General features: G+C 50.2%; 1 protein-coding gene across 5 annotated transcripts in view; it reads left to right on the top strand.

Annotated features, from left to right (window-relative positions):
• CDC25C (cell division cycle 25C) overlaps positions 1-22,894 on the top strand; it is a 248,824-nt gene that overhangs the window by 169,945 nt on the left and 55,985 nt on the right. For all 5 annotated transcript variants that reach the window (XM_085618385.1, XM_085618381.1, XM_085618382.1 and 2 more), the window contains 2 exons: positions 562-660; positions 19,231-19,364. In XM_085618385.1, the coding sequence (XP_085474511.1) occupies positions 562-660; positions 19,231-19,364 (233 nt within the window). The remainder of the gene's footprint in view (positions 1-561; positions 661-19,230; positions 19,365-22,894) is intronic.

Here is a 22,894-nt window from a genome sequence, read left to right as displayed (position 1 = left end):
TCCGCTTGTTTCCATTTCATTGAGTTTTCAGGTGGGGTCTCCTAGACCAACTCGGTGGCAACCTGTTGTGCATGTATGGTGGAGCCAGCCTTGTAGCTGGGAAAATCAGTCAAAAAATGCCTTTAGGAGAGTTGGAACTGTGAGTTTTCTGACACTGACGCAGAAGAGAACTCATCTACAAAGTCGCTGGATCTTTATCTGTTTGGCCTCTGCCAGCTTCTTGAAGACCAGCCTTCATGACACTTGATGCTTTTGCTGTGTTACCCATTTGGGTCTGCTTGCTGAGCTTTCTCGGCAGGGTTGCTGCACCCTGGCTAATTTACTGTCCCCTTCTGCTGTTAAAACTAACACCCCAGATGATAGTCTAGGGCTTTTCTCATAGAAAGAGGGTCTTGTAGGATCCAAACTCTGACGATGCAGTTGTAAGTATCCCTGTACACCCTTTTGGAGATATTATGAAGTACCACAGTCCAATAACATAACCCAGTAGTGTGAAAATTTGACTGTCTGGGGCAGGGAGTGCTGTATTTACAGATGTGAATTTGTCTTCTCGTGCTGCAGACTGCTGCTCTTCTCCGTGGGGAATTCCACAGCCTTGTGGAGAGATGCTTCTTAATAGACTGTCGCTATCCTTATGAGTACAGCGGGGGACACATCCAGGTGAGGAGAAGCCTTGGACAGTCATCTTAACTGGATGTTTACTGTAAAGAGTATTTACTTTTAGGTGGCACGTTAATGGGGGTGATATGCTCTGCCATCAACCATATACATAGCACTCCTGGACCATCTGTGTCCCTTGGACTCCTTCCTCAGTCATCTTGTTTCAGTCTTTATCCCCATTCTGCCATTATCATTTTGATCTTCTTCCCATGAAACATTTATCATAATCTCTTCCCCAGGGAACTCAAGACCCGCCATCTCTCGCTCTAGAGTCTTAAAATTGCGATCGAGCCATTTGATCACCCTACCACCTCTTTATTTGACTTGGTTCTGCTTTGTTTCTCCCCACACCTGGTCTGCCTTACTCCTCACTGCATTAAGTCCTCTCTCCCCAACCATTTGACTATCCAGACCGGTCCCTGGATATTTTGTGTCTGAAAGGTTGCTGATCTTGTGAACCCTTACTGGCTGTTGTCAATTTCATAAATTTTCATAGTGACCTTGTCTAGTCCCTAAAATGTGCTGGTGGCCTTGAAAGTATGTGCTCCCTGATGCGACTCTTACACTCCTTGTCCTCGTTTCGCCTGTTGAAACCGATGGCCCATCCTGGTGTTGGAGCAGACAACTAAAGCGGTGTTTGCACAACACATTTAAAATGAAAACCTGAGGAAAATCTGGTGTGCGTTTGCAGTAATACAGCTTCGAGGCATGTGGGCTGCTGAATTCATATCTGTGCATAGATCGCCGCCTAGTGTTGGGTCCGGATGTTTGCACGTTGTTGTCCTGGAAGAGTCTTCGAAGTATCCTGGGATAGGTGACTCCTCCCCTGGACTACAGTGCGCATGGGCATCCTCTCCATCCTCAGATTGTTTTTTTCCGCCATTGGGTTCGGATGTGTTATCTTGACTCAAGTTAGGAAAACCTGTTTTCAAGGCCAAAAGGCCTTTAGCTCGCGTCGGTACTGTTATCGATCGGTATCGATAGTATCTCTGTTAGTTTACTAACTTCTAGAACAAACTTTCGCATCTTACCCGACCGTCGATTCGACATCAGCGATGGAATCGAGAACACCATTCAAGAGGTGTCCGGTATGCAATGCGAAATACCCCCACGTCGACGTCCATCCGGTGTGCAACAAATGCCTCTCACCGGATCACGACGAATCTACATGCATGGCCTGTGCCAGATTTCGATCCAAGAAGACTCTACGGAATCGACGAGCGGCGAGACTCGAGGCGCAGCAAGCGGCACCGGCCCCGGCCGACATCTTCAACGCCGAGACCGAAGATGTCGAAGAAGTGGAGAACCTACCCTCCAGTCCCGTTTCCGAATATGACTCCGGATCGGGGGATGTCGATGAAACACTCTTTCGCAGAGATGAAGACGACACCGAGGTAGGAGACTACGATGAGGCCTTAGGGGCCGAAGAGAGTAGCTCCGGTGACGAGCAAGGCCTACCCGTTCAGACTGAAGAAAGCCCAGTGCAACAGTCTATGGCTCCGGTCGAGGGATCGCCTTCGGGCCTTACCCAAGACTTATCCCGCAGTTCTTCGGCCCCGCCCTCGGGCCCGGCCTCGGACATTCAGCGGCAGCCATTAATGCCAAAAATGGCTGGTTTCCCTTCTCTAAAACCGAAACCAGTATTGGTTCACTTGAAACCGAAACCGGCGCTGGTCGGATCGAGGCCCTCCACACCTTCGACGCCAGCAAAACACATCGGCACCGAGCGCACCAAACGAGACTTCGGTGCCGAACTCGAAGCGGCCGACGTCGGAGTCGACATAAGGAAGAAGGCCGTCGGTACCACCAAACCTGCTCGGCTCCCGGCACCGACGCAATCGACTCCGACCCCAAAGGTCAAACAGCCTGCTGCGTCTCACGCCGCTTCCACGGCGACATCTAAGCCACAATCATCGAAGTCGACGGCCACTCCCGCCCCTCGACTCGATGACCCACCGGCGTCAAAAATCCACGACCGCCTCCACTGAACCGGTCGGTGCGAAAGACTCGAGGGCGCTCCAGACTCGACCCATTGCTGCGCAAAGCACCAAAAAGAAAATGGTCCTCCAGGACACGTCGGGCTCCGAGCCAATTAAAGCTCCAGCAGCCTCTTCGACACCGGCCAACATTACTTTTGGCCTGCCACCATCCACGGCCCCGAAAATGTTCCAAATCAGGACACGGGTGACCCATACCACAATCACGCCTGCCGAACACTCTGGGGAGACGTCTCCATCGCATATAATCGACTCCGACACCTGCAGGATGATTATCCACAAACGGAAAATAACTTCGGAGCCGGCTTTGGACTCCTTCAGGATTCCACTAAAAAGAAAGCTGCCTATGGCTTCAGAACCAGTTCTTTACGAACCTTTCCACTCACCCTACCAGGATCCACAATCCTTCTCTCCCACACACTCCGACACGGATGCGTTGGGGGACTACATGGGTGACCAGGTCCCCTACCCCGGAGACATGGACCCTGACGCCCAGCAAGACCCTGATCAAACTTGGGATGACCCTGTGGACCCAGGTGCACCTATGGATGCACAAGACCCGCAACTCTATGGAGCAAAAACATCTCCCACAGAGGACACGGCAGCATTCAACGCTCTGATTGAACGTGCTGCGGCCAATCATGGGGTGCAACTTCACTCGGACACCGTCGAGGACGACTTTCTTATGGACACTTTTGCTTCCTCAGAAAAAAATATAAAAACTCTACCCATGTTGAAGGGTGTCCTCAAACCAGCAAAGGACATCTTCAAGGAACCCACCAGGGCAAGAGTGATAAACCCCAGGATAGACAAAAAATACAGATCATCGCCTGGGGACCCTACTTACATCAGAGGCCAATTACCTCTGGATTCCATTGTCGTTGCGAATGCTCGCAAGAGGGCACACTCACAAACAGGTGACGCTCCTCCCCCGGACAAGGAGTCCAAGGTGTTAAAGACCTCTGGCAAACGGATTGCCGCCCAGGCAGCCAACATATGGCGTATTGCCAATACTCAAGCACTCCTCGCTCGCTACGATAGAGCGCACTATGACACATTAGAGCAACTAATCCAACATCTCCCTGACCAATTCAGACAAGGTGCAGAGATCCTCATCAGGGAGGGACAGCTCCTCACAAACGCATCCATCAAGTGCGCGCTGGATGCCGCAGACACAGCCGCCAGGGCCATAAACACTAGCGTCATGCTGCGACGACATGCCTGGTTACGAATCTCCGGATTCAAACCGGAAGTGCAAAACAACATACTCAACCAGCCTGTCAACCCCGACTATTTATTCGGGCCGGAGGTTGACACCACCCTAGAGAAAATAAAGAAGGACACGGACACTGCAAAGTCCATGGGGGCTCTCCAAACTCAGTCCTTTCGGAGCGGCTCCTTTCGTCGCCCCGGAAATAGAGGAGCAAGTAGAGGACAGGGGTCACAGCAAACATACAACAAGAGCAATACACAAACCACCTACGATAAAAACACCCGGGGTGGATATCGTGGCTCCAGTACAAAGGGCAGAGGACGCGGCTACGGCAACACCAGGTCCTCCCCCCCCCCCCCCCCCAAGAACAAGCAGTGACGCCCTCTCCCTTCCTCCCGACCACATAACACCTGTCGGGGGAAGGCTACAAAGGTTCCTGTCCACGTGGAACTCCATCACCACGGACAGGTGGGTCAAAGATATTATCAAATACGGTTACTGTCTAGAACTAACCTCCACTCCACCCACAATACCTCCAAAAAACCGTCCTATGTCCTCAGAGCACTTAACGCTCTTACGGCAAGAGGTGCAAAGTATGCTTCTAAAAGGCGCAATAGAGGTCGTACCCGTCCACGAGCAAGGTACGGGGGTGTACTCCCTGTACTTTTTAATACCGTAGAAGGACGGGTCACTCAGACCTATATTAGACCTGAGACCCCTAAACAGATACATTCTTTCCGAGCATTTTCACATGCTCACTCTCCAGCAAGTCCTCCCGCTGCTCAAGCAGGGAGACTTTCTAGCCACACTGGACCTCAAGGATGCGTATTTCCACATACCCATTCACCCATCACACAAAAAATACCTCAGGTTCACTGTTCAAGGACAGCATTACCAATTCAGAGTCCTTCCCTTCGGCGTGACAACGGCACCAAGGGTGTTTACAAAGTGCCTAGCTACTGTGGCGGCACATCTACGGAGGCAGCACATACACGTCTACCCTTACCTGGACGACTGGCTCGTTCAAGCGAAGTCAGCCCAGCAATGTGCCAGCCACATGTCCCGCACCATTCACCTCCTTCACAGTCTAGGGTTCTCACTGAATTACCCAAAATCCCATCTCCAGCCCGCACACGTACAACAGTACCTTGGTGCAACTATAGACACTCTGGCAGCCACAGCTCAGCCAAATTTAGTGAGAATCAGCAGCATGCAAATGCTAATTTCCAAGTTCAAACCTCAACACTCCCTGCCCGCGCGAGTGTTCATGCAGTTGATGGGCATGATGGCCTCCTGCATCTTCATAGTCCCACACGCGAGACTACATATGCGCCCGCTTCAGGAGTGCTTAGCACGTCAGTGGAATCAGGCTCAAGGACAGTTAAAAGACCTAGTGTTGGTGAGCGGTCGGGCATACAACTCTCTGCATTGGTGGAATCCACAAAACCTTTGCAAGGGCTGACCGTTCCAAGAGCCTGTCCCACAGATAATACTGACGGCGGACGCGTCTCTCCAGGGATGGGGAGCTCATGTACTCCATTACACAGTGCAGGGACTATGGACACAACAACAAAAGAAGATGCACATCAACCTCCTAGAACTGATGGCAATCTTCCTCGCTATGAAAGCATTCAAAGTACACTTGTGCAACAAAGTCGTGTTGATCCGGACGGACAACATGACCGCCATGTACTACATACAGAAGCAGGGAGGAACACACTCTCCACAGTTGTCTCATCTGGCTCAGAGCATGTGGAAGTGGGCCATTCAGAGGAACATGTTCCTCATGGCAGAACACCTCCCCGGCAAAGACAACCAGATGGCGGATCTGCTCAGCAGACACAGCCACCAGATGCACGAGTGGGAGTTACACCCATCAGTACTCCAACCGTACTTCCAGCAGTGGGGTCATCCAGAGATAGACCTATTCGCGACAAGCAAACGCAAAATGCCAAAGCTTTGCCGCCAGGTTCCCACATCCACAGTCGCAGGGCAATGCGATATGGATGAACTGGTCCGGCAGATTTGCGTACGCTTTTCCCCCAGCACCACTGATACCGCTGGTGGCACGCAAACTGCGTCAACACTCACTGACGCTCGTCCTGGTTGCTCCAACGTGGGCGCGCCAACCGTGGTACACCACCTTTCTCGAACTTTCCGTGGTGCCGCATCAAAGGCTACGGATCAAACCCGAGCATTTGACGCAGAACCATGGAGAGATTCAGCACCCAGATCTGCAACAGCTGAACCTGGCAATCTGGCTCCTGAAGTCCTAGAGTTTGGCTACCTCAACCTGCCACCTGACTGTATGGACATCATTAAGGAGGCCAGGCGACCCACTACCAGAGCTTGCTATGCAGCCAAATGGAAGAGGTTCGTCATTTATTGCAATAATAATGACATTAACCCGCTAGACGCATCCATCCAAAACATTATTTGTTACCTATTACACCTATACCGATGCAATCTGGCGTACACCTCTATACGTGTCCATTTGACCGCAATATCAGCCTATCTGCAGACCAGGCAGCACCTCTCTCTATTCAGAGTGCCTGCCATCAAAGCATTCTTGGAAGGACTCAAACGAGTCATTCCTCCAAGCCACCCACCGGCTCCGATGTGGAACCTCAATTTGGTCCTCACACGCCTGATGGGTCCACCCTTTGAACCTCTACACTCATGCGAGATTCAATTCCTTACCTGGAAAGTAGCTTTCCTAGTAGCAATCACTTCTTTGAGGAGAGTTAGTGAACTCCAGGCACTAACCGTTCAAGAGCCATTTATACAGGTCCACGCCAACAGGGTCGTACTACGTACCAACCCCAAATTCATGCCAAAGGTGGTATCGCAGTTCCACATGAATCAAACCATTGAACTGCCCGTTTATTTCCAAAACCCACAAACTGTCGCAGAAAGGGCACTCCACACACTAGATGTCAAAAGAGCCCTCATGTATTATATCGACAGGACCAAACCCTTTAGGAAAACACAACAACTTTTCGTTGCCTTTGCCCCACACCACAAAGGTAACGCTATCTCCAAAGCAGGGATAGCCAGATGGATCGTTAAATGTATCCAAATTTGCTATCAAAAGGCTAAACGTACTTTAACGATTCCCCCACGAGCCCACTCAACACGTAAGTTAGGGGCCTCAATGGCTTTCCTAGGAAACATTCCTTTGCATGACATATGTAGAGCAGCCACCTGGTCCACTACACATACATTTACCAAACACTATTGTGTAGATGTGCAATCAAAACAGCAGGCAGCTGTAGGACAGGCTGTTCTCAAAACTCTTTTTCAGACCGCTGCAGCTGGCACTGGTAGCCGCCGCTAATAAAAGGCCACTGCTATATATTCTATGCACAGATATGAATTCAGCAGCCCACATGCCTCGAACTGAATATGCTACTTACCAGTATGCATCTGTTCTTGGCATGTAGGGCTGCTGACATTCATATCGCCCTCCCTCCTCCCCGGCGCCTGTAGCAGCTGCAGCTCTCAGAATTACTGTAAGCATGGTCATCACTTTCTGTATCTACTCCATCACTGCCACAATGGCGAAAAACAATCTGAGGATGGAGAGGATGCCCATGCGCACTGTAGTCCAGGGGAGGAGTCACCTATCCCAGGATACTTCGAAGACTCTTCCAGGACAACAACGTGCAAACATCCGGACCCAACACTAGGCGGCGATCTATGTACAGATATGAATGTCAGCAGCCCTACATGCCAAGAACAGATGCATACTGGTAAGTAGCATATTCATTACACCCCTTGTCCCCATGCACTCACTTGTTCCTTAAAACAGCCCTTTTTGTTTTCCTTCTACATTAAGGTTATGGCCATAGTGGTGAATGGAGGGCAAGGAGGTGGTTTTGGACTAGCAGTATAACGGTTGCTATGATAAGCAGTACATGCCAACAAGCCAATTTAAGCAGGATACTCCAAGCTAAAAAGTTGTCTTGTTCGCTTTCTTATGAGAAACTGCCACTCACTGCCAATGGCTGGTGCCGTCCCTGCACATGCCTGGCAAAATCCAACCCTTACATTCACTCCACAGTAGTTTGATTTATTTCTTATACATCCATTTTTACTTGTACAATAGGTTCCTCTTCAGCAGGTCATTTCCTTCATGCTCAGAACTCCTCGTTTGATGTTTTTTAGTCTGTAAGTAAAGTTATCTTTGTGGTTAAGTTTCTTCTGAGATTGACCTGTGCACGGTTTCTGTTGCAAATTCTGTGTCTGGTCACCCAACACCCTTTCCATGTATATCCAGATTCCATTTGAGCAGGAACCATTACAAAACAAGTGGAAAAGAATCTAGAATATTTGTTTAACCTTCCTCTGAGTTATGGCTTCCTGTATGTAAATGCCAAACTGACTCCTGGGGACATAGTCCTATTTCAGTGGTTCCTCTACTGGTGATCGTCCCGAGATAACATGTACACTGACTAGCACCTTGAGATTCCTCTTAGTTCCAGCATCAGCAGTTGTACACAGGTAAAGGACCCATTGGAAGAGAGGGTGTGCAGCAGTGGGATCGATGGGGTCTTTCTCTGGCATTTGTCTGATGTGCTGTCATAACCATGTCACACTTCCCAACATACACTGTCTGAGAAGGACTGACAAGATGCCATCTTGTCCATGAAACTGGTAGATGATCAACCCTGTATGTAGAGCAATGAATTCAGTGGGCCCTGTGGTGTGCCCTTACACCAGGGTATGATATCTTGCATGAATGAACCTCTTCCTAGACCAAGTCCCTTCAGCTCCGTCACTGCTGAAATGGAGCAACTCAAAAGAACCCTAGAGAAATTTTAGAATGTTTTAGCAGTTCTCAAAAAGACATTTAGGGAAAGTTAATTCCAGGCAAATTTCTTCATTACTGACTGCATCCCTTTTTTCACCTCTGCTTTCCTCCCCCAACTTGGTAAAATTTACACTTTTTTCAAGTAATGTTAACTGTTGCTGCAAGTCCAGGCAAAGGAACCTATTGCATGCAAAGGAAAACCTGAAATGGGCAAGGGCTGAATGTCTTCCCAGACCTTAGTATAATTTTGTCGGCAATATCTTGTTATCTAAAAACCTTCAATCCTCTGTGTCAAGAACAATTACCTAAATATACAAGACCATTTATCCACAAACTTGGAGTCCTCTTACCTTCAAGTGGCATCTTTTAGGATGGTGGAAGATGGGTTTTCCACAGCTCCATGCCCCACTCAGTACCCAAGACTGCGTATGTCACCTTATCTTGGCCACCAATTTTGAAGTTGCTCATGTGTGATTTGTTGGCTATTTGGAAACTTGTAATACTAATACTTAGTAAATTGAGAAGGCTATGGACCAGACAAACTCATCAGAACCTGCAAAATATAGTCATATAGCTAGAAGTGTGAAGATGGTTCTTGTGTATCACCTGTGTAAATGTGACCCTTCAGTCTTGGAGTACGTTTGTAGAGGAAGTCGTAAATTCATGAACTGGGACGCATAGTGATGGAGTGCAGGCCTGTGTCCACTCCTTGCAAAGGTCCAGTAGCACCAGCTCATCTAGGTTCAGGAAGATAGTAGGAAGAGCTGCAATTAGGCTTGTAGTGGCCAATCAGGACAGCATTCTGGGGGAGCAAAGACATTTACACAAAGAGCGGCTGCAAAAGCCTTAAGTGTGCAGCATCTTCGTAGCCAATGTGCATCACTGTCTGACTTCCAGTAAATGTGTTAATCAGTGCCCTCACCCTGGTTTACAGAAGAATAATTCAGACCCAATGGTTGCCACTATCTTGCGCTTCTCCCTCAGCTTCTCTCAGATCTCCTTGTTTCTATTAGCTGTACTGCAGTAACTTTCAGTAACATTGACAGTTTCAGGGAACAGTCTCTCTGTCGTGCACTGGCTGGCTGGCTGTCTCTCTCTCTCTCTCTCTCTCTCTCTCTCTCTCTCTCTCTCTCTCTCTCTCTCTCTCTCTCTCTCTCTCTCTCTCTCTCTCTCTCTCTCTCTGTCTCTCTCTCTCTCTCTCTCTCTCTCTCTCTGTCTCTCTCTCTGTCTCTCTCTCTGTCTCTGTCTCTGTCTCTGTCTCTCTCTCTGTCTCTCTCTCTGTCTCTCTCTCTGTCTCTCTCTGTCTCTCTCTGTCTCTCTCTGTCTCTCTCTGTCTCTCTCTGTCTCTCTCTGTCTCTCTCTGTCTCTCTCTGTCTCTCTCTGTCTCTCTCTGTCTCTCTCTGTCTCTCTCTGTCTCTCTCTGTCTCTCTCTGTCTCTCTCTGTCTCTCTCTGTCTCTCTCTGTCTCTCTCTGTCTCTCTCTGTCTCTCTCTGTCTCTCTCTGTCTCTCTCTGTCTCTCTCTGTCTCTCTCTGTCTCTCTCTGTCTCTCTCTGTCTCTCTCTGTCTCTCTCTGTCTCTCTCTGTCTCTCTCTGTCTCTCTCTGTCTCTCTCTGTCTCTCTCTGTCTCTCTCTGTCTCTCTCTGTCTCTCTCTGTCTCTCTCTGTCTCTCTCTGTCTCTCTCTGTCTCTCTCTGTCTCTCTCTGTCTCTCTCTGTCTCTCTCTGTCTCTCTCTGTCTCTCTCTGTCTCTCTCTGTCTCTCTCTGTCTCTCTCTGTCTCTCTGTCTCTCTCTGTCTCTCTGTCTCTCTGTCTCTCTGTCTCTCTGTCTCTCTGTCTCTCTGTCTGTCTGTCTGTCTCTCTGTCTCTCTGTCTCTCTGTCTCTCTGTCTCTCTGTCTCTCTGTCTCTCTGTCTCTCTGTCTCTCTGTCTCTCTGTCTCTCTGTCTCTCTGTCTCTCTGTCTCTCTGTCTCTCTGTCTCTCTGTCTCTCTGTCTCTCTGTCTCTCTGTCTCTCTGTCTCTCTGTCTCTCTGTCTCTCTGTCTCTCTGTCTGTCTCTCTCTCATTAGCTGTTACCGCAAGTACTTTAGTCTGAGCCATCTTACTAATAGGGTACCTAGGGAGCTTAGAAGTTAAATGTTTTTTTTTCCATAGAACAGTTAAAAGTCTTTTTTGAGAAGCTTCTAGAATTGCTCCTCCTTGTTCACAAGCCCAGATTAGTTTGGGATCCGAGTGCTGCGATGCCATACTTGGCGCATAAAGTGTTTGATGCAAAAACAACAGTTGATGGACAGAATGCAGAACAATGTCATACATTCACCCTAGTACAGAGATCTGGGCCTAAATCCATCGTTTTTTTGCTCACCATGCCACCCCAGTTTAGACCTGGCCATATGCAAATCAGTCTTGACCCTGTGCCTCATGGGAACGGTCCAGCCCGAATTGGCTTGGCAGTTCGGGCTGGACTGATCGTTTTTGCATAAAGTGTTTGACCCTGTAGTCTTGTATCTCTTTCAAATTGTGCCATGAGAACTGCTGTCTGTTAACAACATTTCCCCCCCCCCCCAAACATTATTTAAACTTCAGTCCCCACCTTCCTCTTTGAACTTTGAGCGGTTTATCTAAGTAAAAGTTGTCTATGCACACTTCTTTTCTAAAGGATGGTCATATTCTCCTGATCAGTGGCCTAGTACTTTCCATCTCCTGTGTATGAGGCTGAGCATGCCTTCCCCATCCTGGATGTTAAAAGGACATTTTATTTTACCCAGACTGTCTCAAACATTTGCTGTGCAGATGTGCTCTGTCATCTATGAATGTTCTTAACCAGGCTAGCTGCATCGTAAAGCATACTTGACCCGCTCACCACGATAATACATTTTTTCAAAATTCTGTTTTCAATATACTCCTTTGTTTTGAATATAACATAGCAATAAAATCTTTGTTCAGTCATTTATAACAAACTTGTTAGTGTGTGTGTGTGTCAGTTATTGTATAATAGAGGATTCCTGTACCGTTATGAGTCTGTCCAACAGTATGAACCTTTATATTGGCTGGAAATGGCTGCCTAGTGGAAGAGGGTCAAGAAGGAACATGGATGTATGTATATATGCTCATACCTGCTACCCCATATAGTAATAAGTGTACCCTCTTTAGCTTTTGTGAACCCACTTTAAACATTATTTGGCTTCGCCAGAGGTGCACTTTGCTGAGTAATGTTTCAGGAAGGGGGCTAAACTGTTGCAAAGTCTACCTTCTGGGTTGCTGCATTTGCCATTCCACCTGCTTTTCAGAAACTTTATTCCTCTTGCTCACAAATCTTGATCAGATTGGTTATTTGGGAAGTCCTTATTCAAGAAGCTATTTTGCCAGGATTTACTTATGATCAGTAACCCATCTGTCACAAAATAGTCTTGTTTTCTTCAATGTTTCTTTGGATGCAAATGATGGGTATCTCAGCTCTTGTAATGAATGTGTTTGGCCTTCCTAGAAACCACAAGCAGGCTTACTCTATTTGTCTTCATCTTCCGGAATGGATGGCGAATGGGCCTGTGACCCTTTAAGCGGGCAGGCTGGGATTAAGAGCAAACATGAAAGGGCAGAGCCTCTGTTCCTTTTTGTCTTTAAAAAAAGCCCGATGCAGCACAGAGGTACTCTAAATTTAGTCTGCAGTCTGGACCTTCAACAAGACCAGAGAATGAGGGACTAAGAACTACCACATTTATAAATTATACTCCATTTGATGATCAGATTCAGGAACCTTTTTTAAAGTAGTCATTTACTCACAGGGAAGAAACTAAAGGATATCCATGATCGTTTTTAAATGTAAAAGGTAAACAAAAATGTAAGTTTGCTTTGTATGCAGAATGTAATACTCCATTACAAACAGTATAATCGTATGCTGAAGATGAACTTCTCCTGTCAGAGCAGGATGAAGTCTTTATGCCGTACGAATCATAATGTGAAACTCATCTAACAGTAGATCTGTTTGGTGTATTGCGAGAGTTGTTGAACCATGAGGTAAACAAGTTACAGCAGGGTAAACCTAGATGACCATACTATAGTCAATTTATGGCTGGATTTGACTATTGTTAGGCATTTGCGTTTTTAGATCGCATCTGAAAGAAACACGTTAGTGAGATTCCTCACCTTAGAATATCCCCAGGCGTCAGACTGGATCCGGAAGATTTTTTGTCAGCAATACCCCTTGCGCGTCGCTAGGCGTCGTCTGCGGCTCCGCGTCCGTCGTCGGCGTCGTGCGCCGGAATGACGTCGTCGGAGTACTTAGACGCCGCCCTCGCGCGCTGACGTCGGTTCTTCTTTTTTCCGCGCCAGTAAGCGCAGATCCGGGAGAGCTACCCCTTTAGTCAATTTTTGACTAACTTTTTGATCCTTTTTGATCCTGTCAATCGACTCCGGTGCCGGTAGGATGCCTGGTTTTAAAGCCTGTGCGGACTGTAACCGCTTGATGTCGGTTACGGACCATCACCGCCGGTGCCTTTACTGCTTGGGCCTCGATCACGACGCGGAGTCGTGTTCGGACTGTAAGGCCCTGACCTCGAAGGCTAGACGGGAGCGGTCCCGTAAGCTTCTCGAGATTCGCCACTCGGCTCCGCGCGCCTCTCGATCCCGGTCCAGGAGGAGGTCCAAGGATCGGTCGCGGAGCCGCAGCCGACGTCTCCATCGGTCGTCGGGATCCAAGTCTTCGGGTAAGTCTAAGCATTCCAAGAAGTCCAAGAGGCGACACCGCTCTTCGGACTCCCCTTGCCGGTCGCGTGACTCGGTCGAGGGTCTGGGTGGTTCCACCCCCGCAGGCTCCGGCGGAGCCGCAGGCGCCGCGCACGTCCCCATACCCTCCGGTCCCTGGGACTGACGCGACGCCGGCGGAAGTCAGTGCCTTCCTCTCGGCCATGAGGAACCTGGCTCCGCCGTCTGCGCCCGCGGACCCGACTGGGCTGCCTTGCCTGCCGGTGGCTCCGGCCCCGGCGCCGTTGACGGCTCCGGCCTCGACGCCGCAAGCGCCCGAGGGACCCATTCTCGAGTCCCCGCCGACGCCGGTCGACCTAGTCACGCCTCCTCCGCCGGCGTCGACACCGGTACCACCCCCGACGCCGACGTCGACTCCGCTCGACGTCGAGCCCCGGTTCTGTCCCACTCCGGGCCCGGCGCCGGTACGGCGTCTATGGACGCCGCGATCGGCGCCGCTAGAGACACATTATGTCTACCACCCGGCTCTGTTACTTTCTCCTGTATACCAGGAATCGGATGATGGGGACAACTGGGAGGGATCCGAGGATCCTATGGCCGTTCAGGCTCAACTGTCCCAGGACTGGGCAGATGAACTGGGGGAGGCCAGTGGCCTGGATACCTCTCCAGACACTGGATTTGTCTCTCCTCCGACTGTGGCTTCGGAGGAGGGCGCTGCTTTCTCTGTGGTGCTGCGCAAGGCGGCTGCAGCCCTTGGGCTCGAGCTGCCTGCCGTGGCTGTGAGGACTAACGTCCTTACTGAGGTGCTTCAGTCTGCAGCAAGCTCCACTGAGCCTCTGCTGCAATTCAATGAGGCCCTCATTGACGTTCTGCAGGGCACCTGGTCCAAGCCCTCCACAGTTCCTCCTGTGGACAGGAACGTCGCCAGGCGCCACCGCCCTGCTCCGGGCGACCCCAGTTTTCTGTCCCAACACCCTACCCCTGAGAGCCTGGTTATCCAGGCCTCCACCTCCCAATCCTCTTTCCCGACCGCCCCGCCGGACCGGGATTCCAAGAGACTGGAACAGTTTGGCAAGAAGCTGTTCTCCTCCCTTAGTTTGGGCCTGCGGTCTTTGAACACCGCTTATCTCTTGGACCGTTATTCCCACTCTCTGTGGGATGCGGTGGAGGACGCGGTGCCCCTGTGTCCGGAGGAGGTCCGGACATGACTTACCCAGGCTCTGGCCGATGGGAGGGATGCCGCGCGACATGCTATACGATGTGGGCTTGACACCACGGACTCGCTGGGTAGGGCCATTTCTACCACAGTGGCGCTTAGACGTCACGCCTGGCTGCGGTCCACGTCATTTTCAGGCGATGTCCAGAGCACTCTCATGGACATGCCCTTTGATGGCACTCGCCTTTTTGGCGAGAAAGCGGACAGTGCGCTGAACCGCTTTAAGGACTCCCGGGCTACGGCCAAGTCCTTGGGCCTCTCGGCCCCGCGGTCGCAAACTTCCGCTTTTCGCCCCTTTCGTGGCCAAGGAAGGGGTGCCTCCTCACGTGCGCCTAGCCACCAGCCGCAGAACCAACCTGCGCGCGGACGTGGTTTCTGCCGAGGCGGTTCTGGAGGACGTCGAGGTCAGCCCACATCCACCCCGGCAGCATCCGCCTCAAAGCCTTCCTAGTCCGATCTTTCAGGCCCATTCCACGCCAGTGGGCGGCAGAGTTCACCATCACCTGCTCCACTGGCGGTCCATCACATCGGACAGGTGGGTGCTGCAAATCGTCCGAAGGGGCTACTCCCTCCCCTTCGAGACGACCCCTCCAGCCATGCCACCGCAGCACCACCGTATCTCGGGGGATCATTTGAATCTTCTCCACGAGGAAGTTTCGGCCCTCTTGGCCAAGGGGGCCGTCTAGCGCGTTCCGAGCCCAGAAGTAGGTCGTGGTTGTTATTCCCACTACTTTCTGGTTCCCAAGAAGGGCAAAGGGGGCCTACGCCCTATCTTGGACCTCCGGAACGTCAATGCCTTCCTCCGGAAGGAAAGGTTCAAGATGTTGACTTTGCCTCAGGTTCTAGCTGCCCTAGACCCCGGAGACTGGATGGTAGCGTTGGACTTGCAGGACGCATATTTCCACATCCCCGTCCTGCCGGCCCACCGGCGTTACCTGCGGTTCACGGTGGGCCCAGAGCACTTTCAGTTTACCGTGCTCCCCTTCGGCCTCACCAGTGCCCCTCGGGTGTTCACGTAAGTGATGGTGGTGGTCGCAGCTCATCTGCGCAGATCAGGGGTTCCACTCTTCCCCTATCTCGACGACTGGTTGTTGAAGGCGGGCTCGCCCCAGACAGTCGTCTCCCACCTCCAGACTACGGCGGATCTCCTGCATTTGCTGGGATTTTCCATCAACGTGCCGAAGTCACACCTGAGCCCCTCTCAGAAGCTCCTCTTCATCGGAGCGGTTCTCGATTCGGCGCAGTTCCGGGTCCATCCACCGGAACAGCGGGTCCGGGATATACAGGCCCTGATTCCCATCTTTCGGCCTCTATCCTGGGTTTCGGTCAGGCTAGTGTTGCGGCTTCTGGGGCTAATGGCCTCCTGCATACTACTAGTGCATCACGCCAGGCGGCGCATGCGGGCTCTGCAGTGGGACCTGAAGTTTCAGTGGGCCCAGCATCACGGCAACCTGTCCGACCATGTCTTGATCTCGGAGGGCACTGCACAGCAGTTGCAGTGGTGGCTCACGGACCACGATTGGGTCAAGGGCAAGAGTCTCTCCCTTCCCCAACCGGAGCATGTCGTAGTGACGGATGCGTCCCTCCTGGGATGGGGTGGCCATATGGGAGAGGCGGAGATCAGAGGCCTCTGGTCTCCGGCGGAGTCTCGTCTCCACATCAACCTGTTGGAGTTGAGAGCGATCCGACTTGCACTGAAAGCCTTCCTTCCCTCTGTCAGGGGAAGTGTCGTGCAGGTGTTCACGGACAACACCACCGCCATGTGGTATTGCAACAAACAGGGCGGGGTGGGGTCGTGGACCCTTTGTCAGGAGGCTCTGCGCCTCTGGACATGGCTGGAACACCAGGGCGTCACCCTAGTGGTTCAACATCTGGCGGGCTCTCTGAACGCCAGAGCAGACGAACTCAGCCGCCGGTGCATGATGGATCATGAATGGCGTCTGAACTCCGAAGTGGCGCAAGGTCTCTTTCAGCAGTGGGGAGAGCCTTGGTTAGATCTATTCGCCACCGAAGAGAACGCGCAATGTCAGCAGTTCTGCGCGTTGGAATTTCCAAGGCGGCACTCGCTCGGCGACGCTTTTCGTCACGAGTGGAGTTGCGGTCTGTTGTACGCCTTTCCGCCTATACCACTTCTGCCCAGAGTGCTGAAGAAGATCGGGCGCGACCGGGCCCAAGTCATCTTGGTGGCTCCGGACTGGGCACGAAGGTACTGGTATCCCGAGCTACTCAGTATGTTGACCGATCCTCCGATACGTCTGCCCCTTCGGGAGGATCTTCTGTCGCAGCAGCAGGGGACGGTCCTCCACCCGAACCTGTCCAGCCTCCACCTCCATGCGTGGAGATTGAGCGGCGGCAGTTGATGCCATTTGACTTGCCTCCTGAAGTCTGTGATATCATTCTGGCAGCCAGGCGTCCCTCCACAAAGACGGTATACGCCTGCCGGTGGAACAAATTTGTGGCATGGTGCACAGCAAAGGCTGTGGATCCCCTTTCCGCCCCTCTTTCTGAGGTTCTCCTCTTTCTTCTTTCTTTGGCCCGGCAGGGCTCTGCCCTGGGCACCCTGAAAGGTTATCTTGCTGCCATCTCTGCCTTCTTGCGGCTTCCTGATCAGCCTTCTCTTTTCAAGTCCCCTGTAGTTACACGCTTTCTAAAAAGCATTACTCACACGTTCCCTCCTGTCCCTTTTGTAATGCCTCAGTGGGACTTGAATCTTGTTCTCACATTTCTAATGTGTGCTCCCTTTGAGCCTCTTCATAATTGTCCTCTTCGTCTGCTGACGCTTAAGACTGCTTTTCTGGTAGCCATCACCTCGGCTAGACGGGTGAGTGAGCTCCAGGCTTTCTCTTCAAAGCCTCCTTTTCTCTCTGTTCATCCGGACAAGGTTGTCCTTCGGCCTCGTCCCTCCTTTCTTCCGAAAGTGGTGACTCCATTTCATCTTGGGCAGTCTGTCACCTTGCCCACCTTCTTTCCGCATCCTTCCAAAGAGGAAGAGAGGCTCCACCGTCTGGACCCAAAACGTGCGCTCTCCTTTTATTTGGACCGCACAAAGCAGTTCCGGGTGGACGACCAACTTTTCGTTGGATACGTGGGTGCTAAGAAGGGTAAAGCTGTGCACAAGCGGACCATCTCTCGGTGGGTCGTTTTGTGCATCAAAATTTGTTACTCCTTGGCAAAAAAGGACCCTCCTGTTGGGCTGCGCGCCCATTCTACTCGGGCCACAGCGGCTACTACTGCTTTGGGACGGGGTGTCCCTTTGCAGGACATCTGTCAGGCGGCGACGTGGGCTTCGCTACACACGTTTGCCATGCATTATTGCCTTGACAGCCAAGTCCGGAGGGATGGCTTCTTTGGCCGTTCTGTCCTCCAGGACTTTCTGGTGTGATCTTGGTTCGCAGACCCACCACCGGGGATGGTATTGCTTGGGTATCTATTCTAAGGTGAGGAATCTAACTAACGTGTTTCTTTCAGATGGACAAGTTACTTACCTTCGGTAACGATGTATCTGTAAGAAACATTAGTTAGATTCCTCACCGACCCACCCATCCTCCCCGTTCTGCGAACTGACATCTAGGGTTAAGGTTGTCCTTTTCAGGCCCCTAGATTTTATTTTCGGCACCAGTGTCGGTCTTTGCATGGCTCTGCGTTCCTGGCGCGGAAAGCTATGTACAAGAACTGACGTCAGCGCGCGAGGGCGGCGTCTAAGTACTCCGACGTCAATCCGGCGCACAACGACGCCGGCGACGGACGCGGAGCCGCAGACGACGCCTAGCGACGCGCAATGGGTATTGCTGACGAAAAATCTTCCGGATCCAGTCTGACGCCTGGGGATATTCTAAGGTGAGGAATCTAACTAACTAATGTTTCTTACAGATACATCGTTACCGAAGGTAAGTAACTTGTTCTTTAAGTTCGGTAATAGGTTCTTGAAACCTACATCTATCCCAGTATTTTCTGTGGACTGCATAGAAACCCGAATCTCTTATTTCCTAATCAAGGTGAGCTCTGTTTGAGAACCCCAGATGTTGCTACAATTGGGAGGGACCCTGTCAGACTCTGTATTGTTAGATGAAAGCAGGGTCAAAGTGTAAACATTTTATTGGAGGGTCGCAGTTTCTATGTAGATAATTAAAACAAAAGTTCTTCATTGGCATTCATAGCGATCCTTGTGATCAGCAGATGCTTATTGTAAACATAAGATCTTCTACCTTCACTTTGTTCCATTGTTCCTGGAGGAGCATATGCCGCCTTTGGTGCACGAAGACTGGAGACCTGTCTGGCATCCGTCTGAGGTGATAATGTACTACATTAACTTTGAATCCAGTGTGTCTGTTGCTGTTCCTACTAAAGCTTGTAATGATACAATCTGTCCACCTACAAGATACCACAGAGTTCTCAAAACTGATCCATGGACACAAATATGATTTTGTAAAAGATCTGTAAAAACAGCCAAGCCTATTCCACAAACTATTTTGATCATCACTTTATCAAAAGTTATCTTATTAATAGGTGATTTACAGGTACCGAGAAGAGAGAAATGGGATTGTTCATTTTATTTCCTTGATTTTTATTAAGCTCATGCCTTGCAAGTGATATTTTGGAGCTGTTTTAAACCTCTTGTTTTCTGATCATCCTAGGGAGCAGTCAACATTCACAGACAAGAAGATATTGTGGACTTGTTTCTGAAGGAGCCTCTCGTCCCGTCTGTAGCAGGAAAGCGCATTATCCTGCTATTTCACTGCGAGTTCTCTTCTGAAAGAGGCCCCAGAATGTGAGTGCTTATTCACAATGCTGGAGAGTGGCAATAGATCAGTCTCTGGAGTTGGAGGGCCGAGGGCCCTATTCTAGGCTATGGCAAAGTCTGTACTACAGCACTGGAACCTTGGAGTGTGAGACAAGATTGCCACTGGAAGTGTGTTTGGTCAGGGAAGGAGAGGATTAAGAATTACACTATACTGCTGGGGACAGGGTGGATGGCGGTCCAACAGATTTGGTTGAACCGCTGATTAGAGATAAGAAGCCTCCTCTTTGAGATTTAACATTAGTGTTACTTGGTCAGCTTTTGGCTGTGGTATAGTTAGTTATAGGAAAGGTGGGTTATTAGTAAGTAAAAGTAACATGAATCACTGTGGTTTAGTGGAAGAGCATGGATTATTGTGAGTAGTTGAGGTGAGCAGTCCAAATGGATAAGAGGAATGTGAAAGTCTAGTTGCAGTTGCTTGTGTTTGTGTGGTTGGCCTTGGTAGTTTTGAGTAGATCTAGGTGGGCTGAGTGGGTTGGTATGGTTGGGTGAAAGAAGCATCGGTTTATATAACTTAATCAGAGGAGGGTTGTCATTCTGATTGGGTGATCGCTGTGGGGGTGTAAGGGTTTTTTCGTTTAAAGGACTATGCGTTGGTTAGTTGTCAAAGCCTTGGTTGAACTGGTTTGGTGAGTAGCAAGTAGGTTATTCTGATGGCAAATACCTCACCTTTTAAATATTCCTCAGGTGTTAGTCTGGATACTGAAAAAAATCGGCAGTATCCTGGTGTGCCAGTCAGTGGCATTGTGCAGATTTGCTGCGACTTTGTTCCAGTCCTAAAGTGAACAGTGTAGCTGCATGCAATCCCCACCCTTGCACACCAACATCCGTTTCCTTACCGCTAGATGTGGACCTGGAGCTGCTCCTTGGCTTTTCTTGAGACTATTTTTATAAATTTGATCTTAAAATATGAGTGTGCCATACCTCACCCCCGCGCGCCTGTACAGCGCCCGCCTGCGACCCTCCCCATCCTGCACGCGCTGCCATCAGGCCTCAGCTGATTTTTATCACATGGTGTGGCTGTGTCCTGCCCTTGCGCCATGCTGGGCAGGAGTAGAGCTTGAGCTCACGCAGACTCTTGGGTGGGAGGTACCCCATGACCCATTGCGCCTTCTCCTGGGGGTGTTCGACGGCCTTGATGGATCCTGGGCTGATAAGCGCTTCTTGGTAACTGCATTGGCGGTGGCAAAACGCGACATTGCGGCACTCTGGTCTCAAGCTAAATCCCCCACAATACGGAGATAGAGAAGGGGAGTAGATTGGTGTGGCACCCAGGAGGAGCCCTTCTTCGAAGCCCGGCATTGCCCTGAACTCTTTGGCAAAATCTGGGGCAAATGGTTCAACTTATTGCGGGTCTGAGGATTTTGTGTTCATCCTGCATATGGTTATTTATAAGCTGGTGTTGTACTCATCCCATGAATGCTTTGAGTCTCTGTCATTCCTTATTGATTGCAATGTGCGTGAATAATGTGTCTGATTTACTACCAATGAATTCTTTGTGATCTTTAAAATCGAATAAACTTGATTATCAAAAGAAAATGAGTGTGCATGGTAGCGTCTCCCCATAAACCACAAGGTTTAAACCTTGTAGGGACTGTCGTATCCAAATATTTGACAGCTCACCCATCGGAGATGCCTTTGGTGCTTGGGTTTTGGAACACAACACCAGGCCTGTAGCGACTCTGCCTAGTTGAATCTGAGGACCATTCAAGACAGTGAGGCAAAGTTGAATTTTGCCAGGCACCGGAAAACTCTACGTAGTTACCGGTCAAAGGGAAGTTCCCACTGCAGATCTTCGTTGTGGTTTAAATCCTCTGTTAAGTCAAAAAAAAGAAGCTCCAGAAGTTCAAGCGGGACTCTGCTACTTCCAACCACTCTTGAACTCCTGAGTAGGTGAGAGGACGTAAATGTGGCTCTAGATCTTGCTCTTGAAGTCTTTCGTTTTGGAGCAGAATCCGACTTTCGTCCCATGGCAGGCCGATTTTTCAGATTGGCAAAGCTGCTGCAATTCGACGAGTTCGGCGAAGCTGTGCTACGTCTGTTCAGCACACTTCTGGCTCCCTCTGATGAGCCTCCTGGACCAAGAAACCATGTGGAGCTCCATCTGAAACTCCGTTGGAAGGTCTGACCTCTGCACCTGCTGGAACCGCTGGACCAGTAATGGGCCATACCCTAACTTTGGTGCGACATCAATCTTGGCGCCACAACCCATACTAGACCCTGGAGCATTGACTCTAATGTTGATGCTAGATGTCAAAGCTCAACCAATAGTGCTCTCCAACTCAGAGGTGACTCCATTTTGACTTGGATGCCAAAACCTAGTCCCACTGGGCTACTGCTTTACAGCAACCCATTGGACTCTGAAACGTTACTTTTGCCTCAAAGAAGACTCCAGATCGTCCAAAATCTTTTCAGCACAGACTCAATACAAATTTTATGATGAAGGGGGTGAATTTGCTCACCCCTATACTGATAACAGTTGGTATAATCTAAAAGGTGCCAGTGGACGGGATACTTAGACTGGGCTTGTATCTCTAGCTGGGCCGCCTAATGAAGGAAGTGCCTCCTTCACAGTAGCGATACAGAGAGCGGCTGAGGTTTCTGAAATGCAGTTGCCCAATATGGAGGTGAAAACCAGTGTTTTGCTACATGAATGTTTGTCTAAATTCACATGCTGTGCATCATTTCGGAATGATTCAGTCTTCTCTCTTCTTTATTATTTTTTTCTTTCTCCTGCTGTACGGTGCATATCATTTGGTGTTCAAGGTCCTTCCCCATGACATCAGACACCAGCCCCGGGAGCTGGTTTGTTTGCATGCCATCTTCAGATTCTAATTTCAGCCCTTTTCTCTCTTCCTCCGCTTTTTTTTTCTTCCTCCTCCTTTAACCTTGTTCCATCATGGCTGAACCACTACTACCTTTTAATGAGGCCCTCACAGATACCCTTCCGGCACATGTGTGAAGCCATATCTTCTACTTCCGGAAAACCGGCAGATAACAAGGCGCCGCCACCCTGTCCCCCTAACGCAACACCTGACTGGAAAATTTGGTGGTGCAGGCATCCATGAGCTCTGGTGGACCTGCCCTGTGATGGCTCTTGACTTTTTGTTGCGAAGGTGCTCCTGGGACCCGTCTGCTGTGGTGTATCCGCTCCACCAGTAGTTCCGCCCTCTCCGAGGCTGTGATAGAGGTTTTCATTACTGCCAACACCCAACCATGTAACCAGTCCAGGAGACTCCACAGCCTTTTATAGCTGAGGCAACCACAGACCACAGGGGAAGCGTTTTGCCCATCTCTTCAACCATACAGCTGCTGCAGTCGCAAAACCTCTTTAGTATGTCTTTCAAGGCACTCAGCCACCTTGTTGGTGGTAGGATCCATTTATTTTCTCCCAGGGTGGCAAGCTATCACTTCGGACAGGTAGGTCCTACAAGTTGTCCAGCAGTTTTATGCCACCTCCAGACTGGGGTGAACCTCTTGACTTCCTTGGAGATCACTTT

Source organism: Triturus cristatus, chromosome 7 (genome assembly GCF_964204655.1).
Source record: "Triturus cristatus chromosome 7, aTriCri1.1, whole genome shotgun sequence".
NCBI classification, from domain to species: Eukaryota; Metazoa; Chordata; class Amphibia; order Caudata; family Salamandridae; genus Triturus; species Triturus cristatus.
The sequence above is the reverse complement of the archived record's forward strand: the minus strand, read 5'-3'. Positions and strand labels throughout refer to the sequence as shown.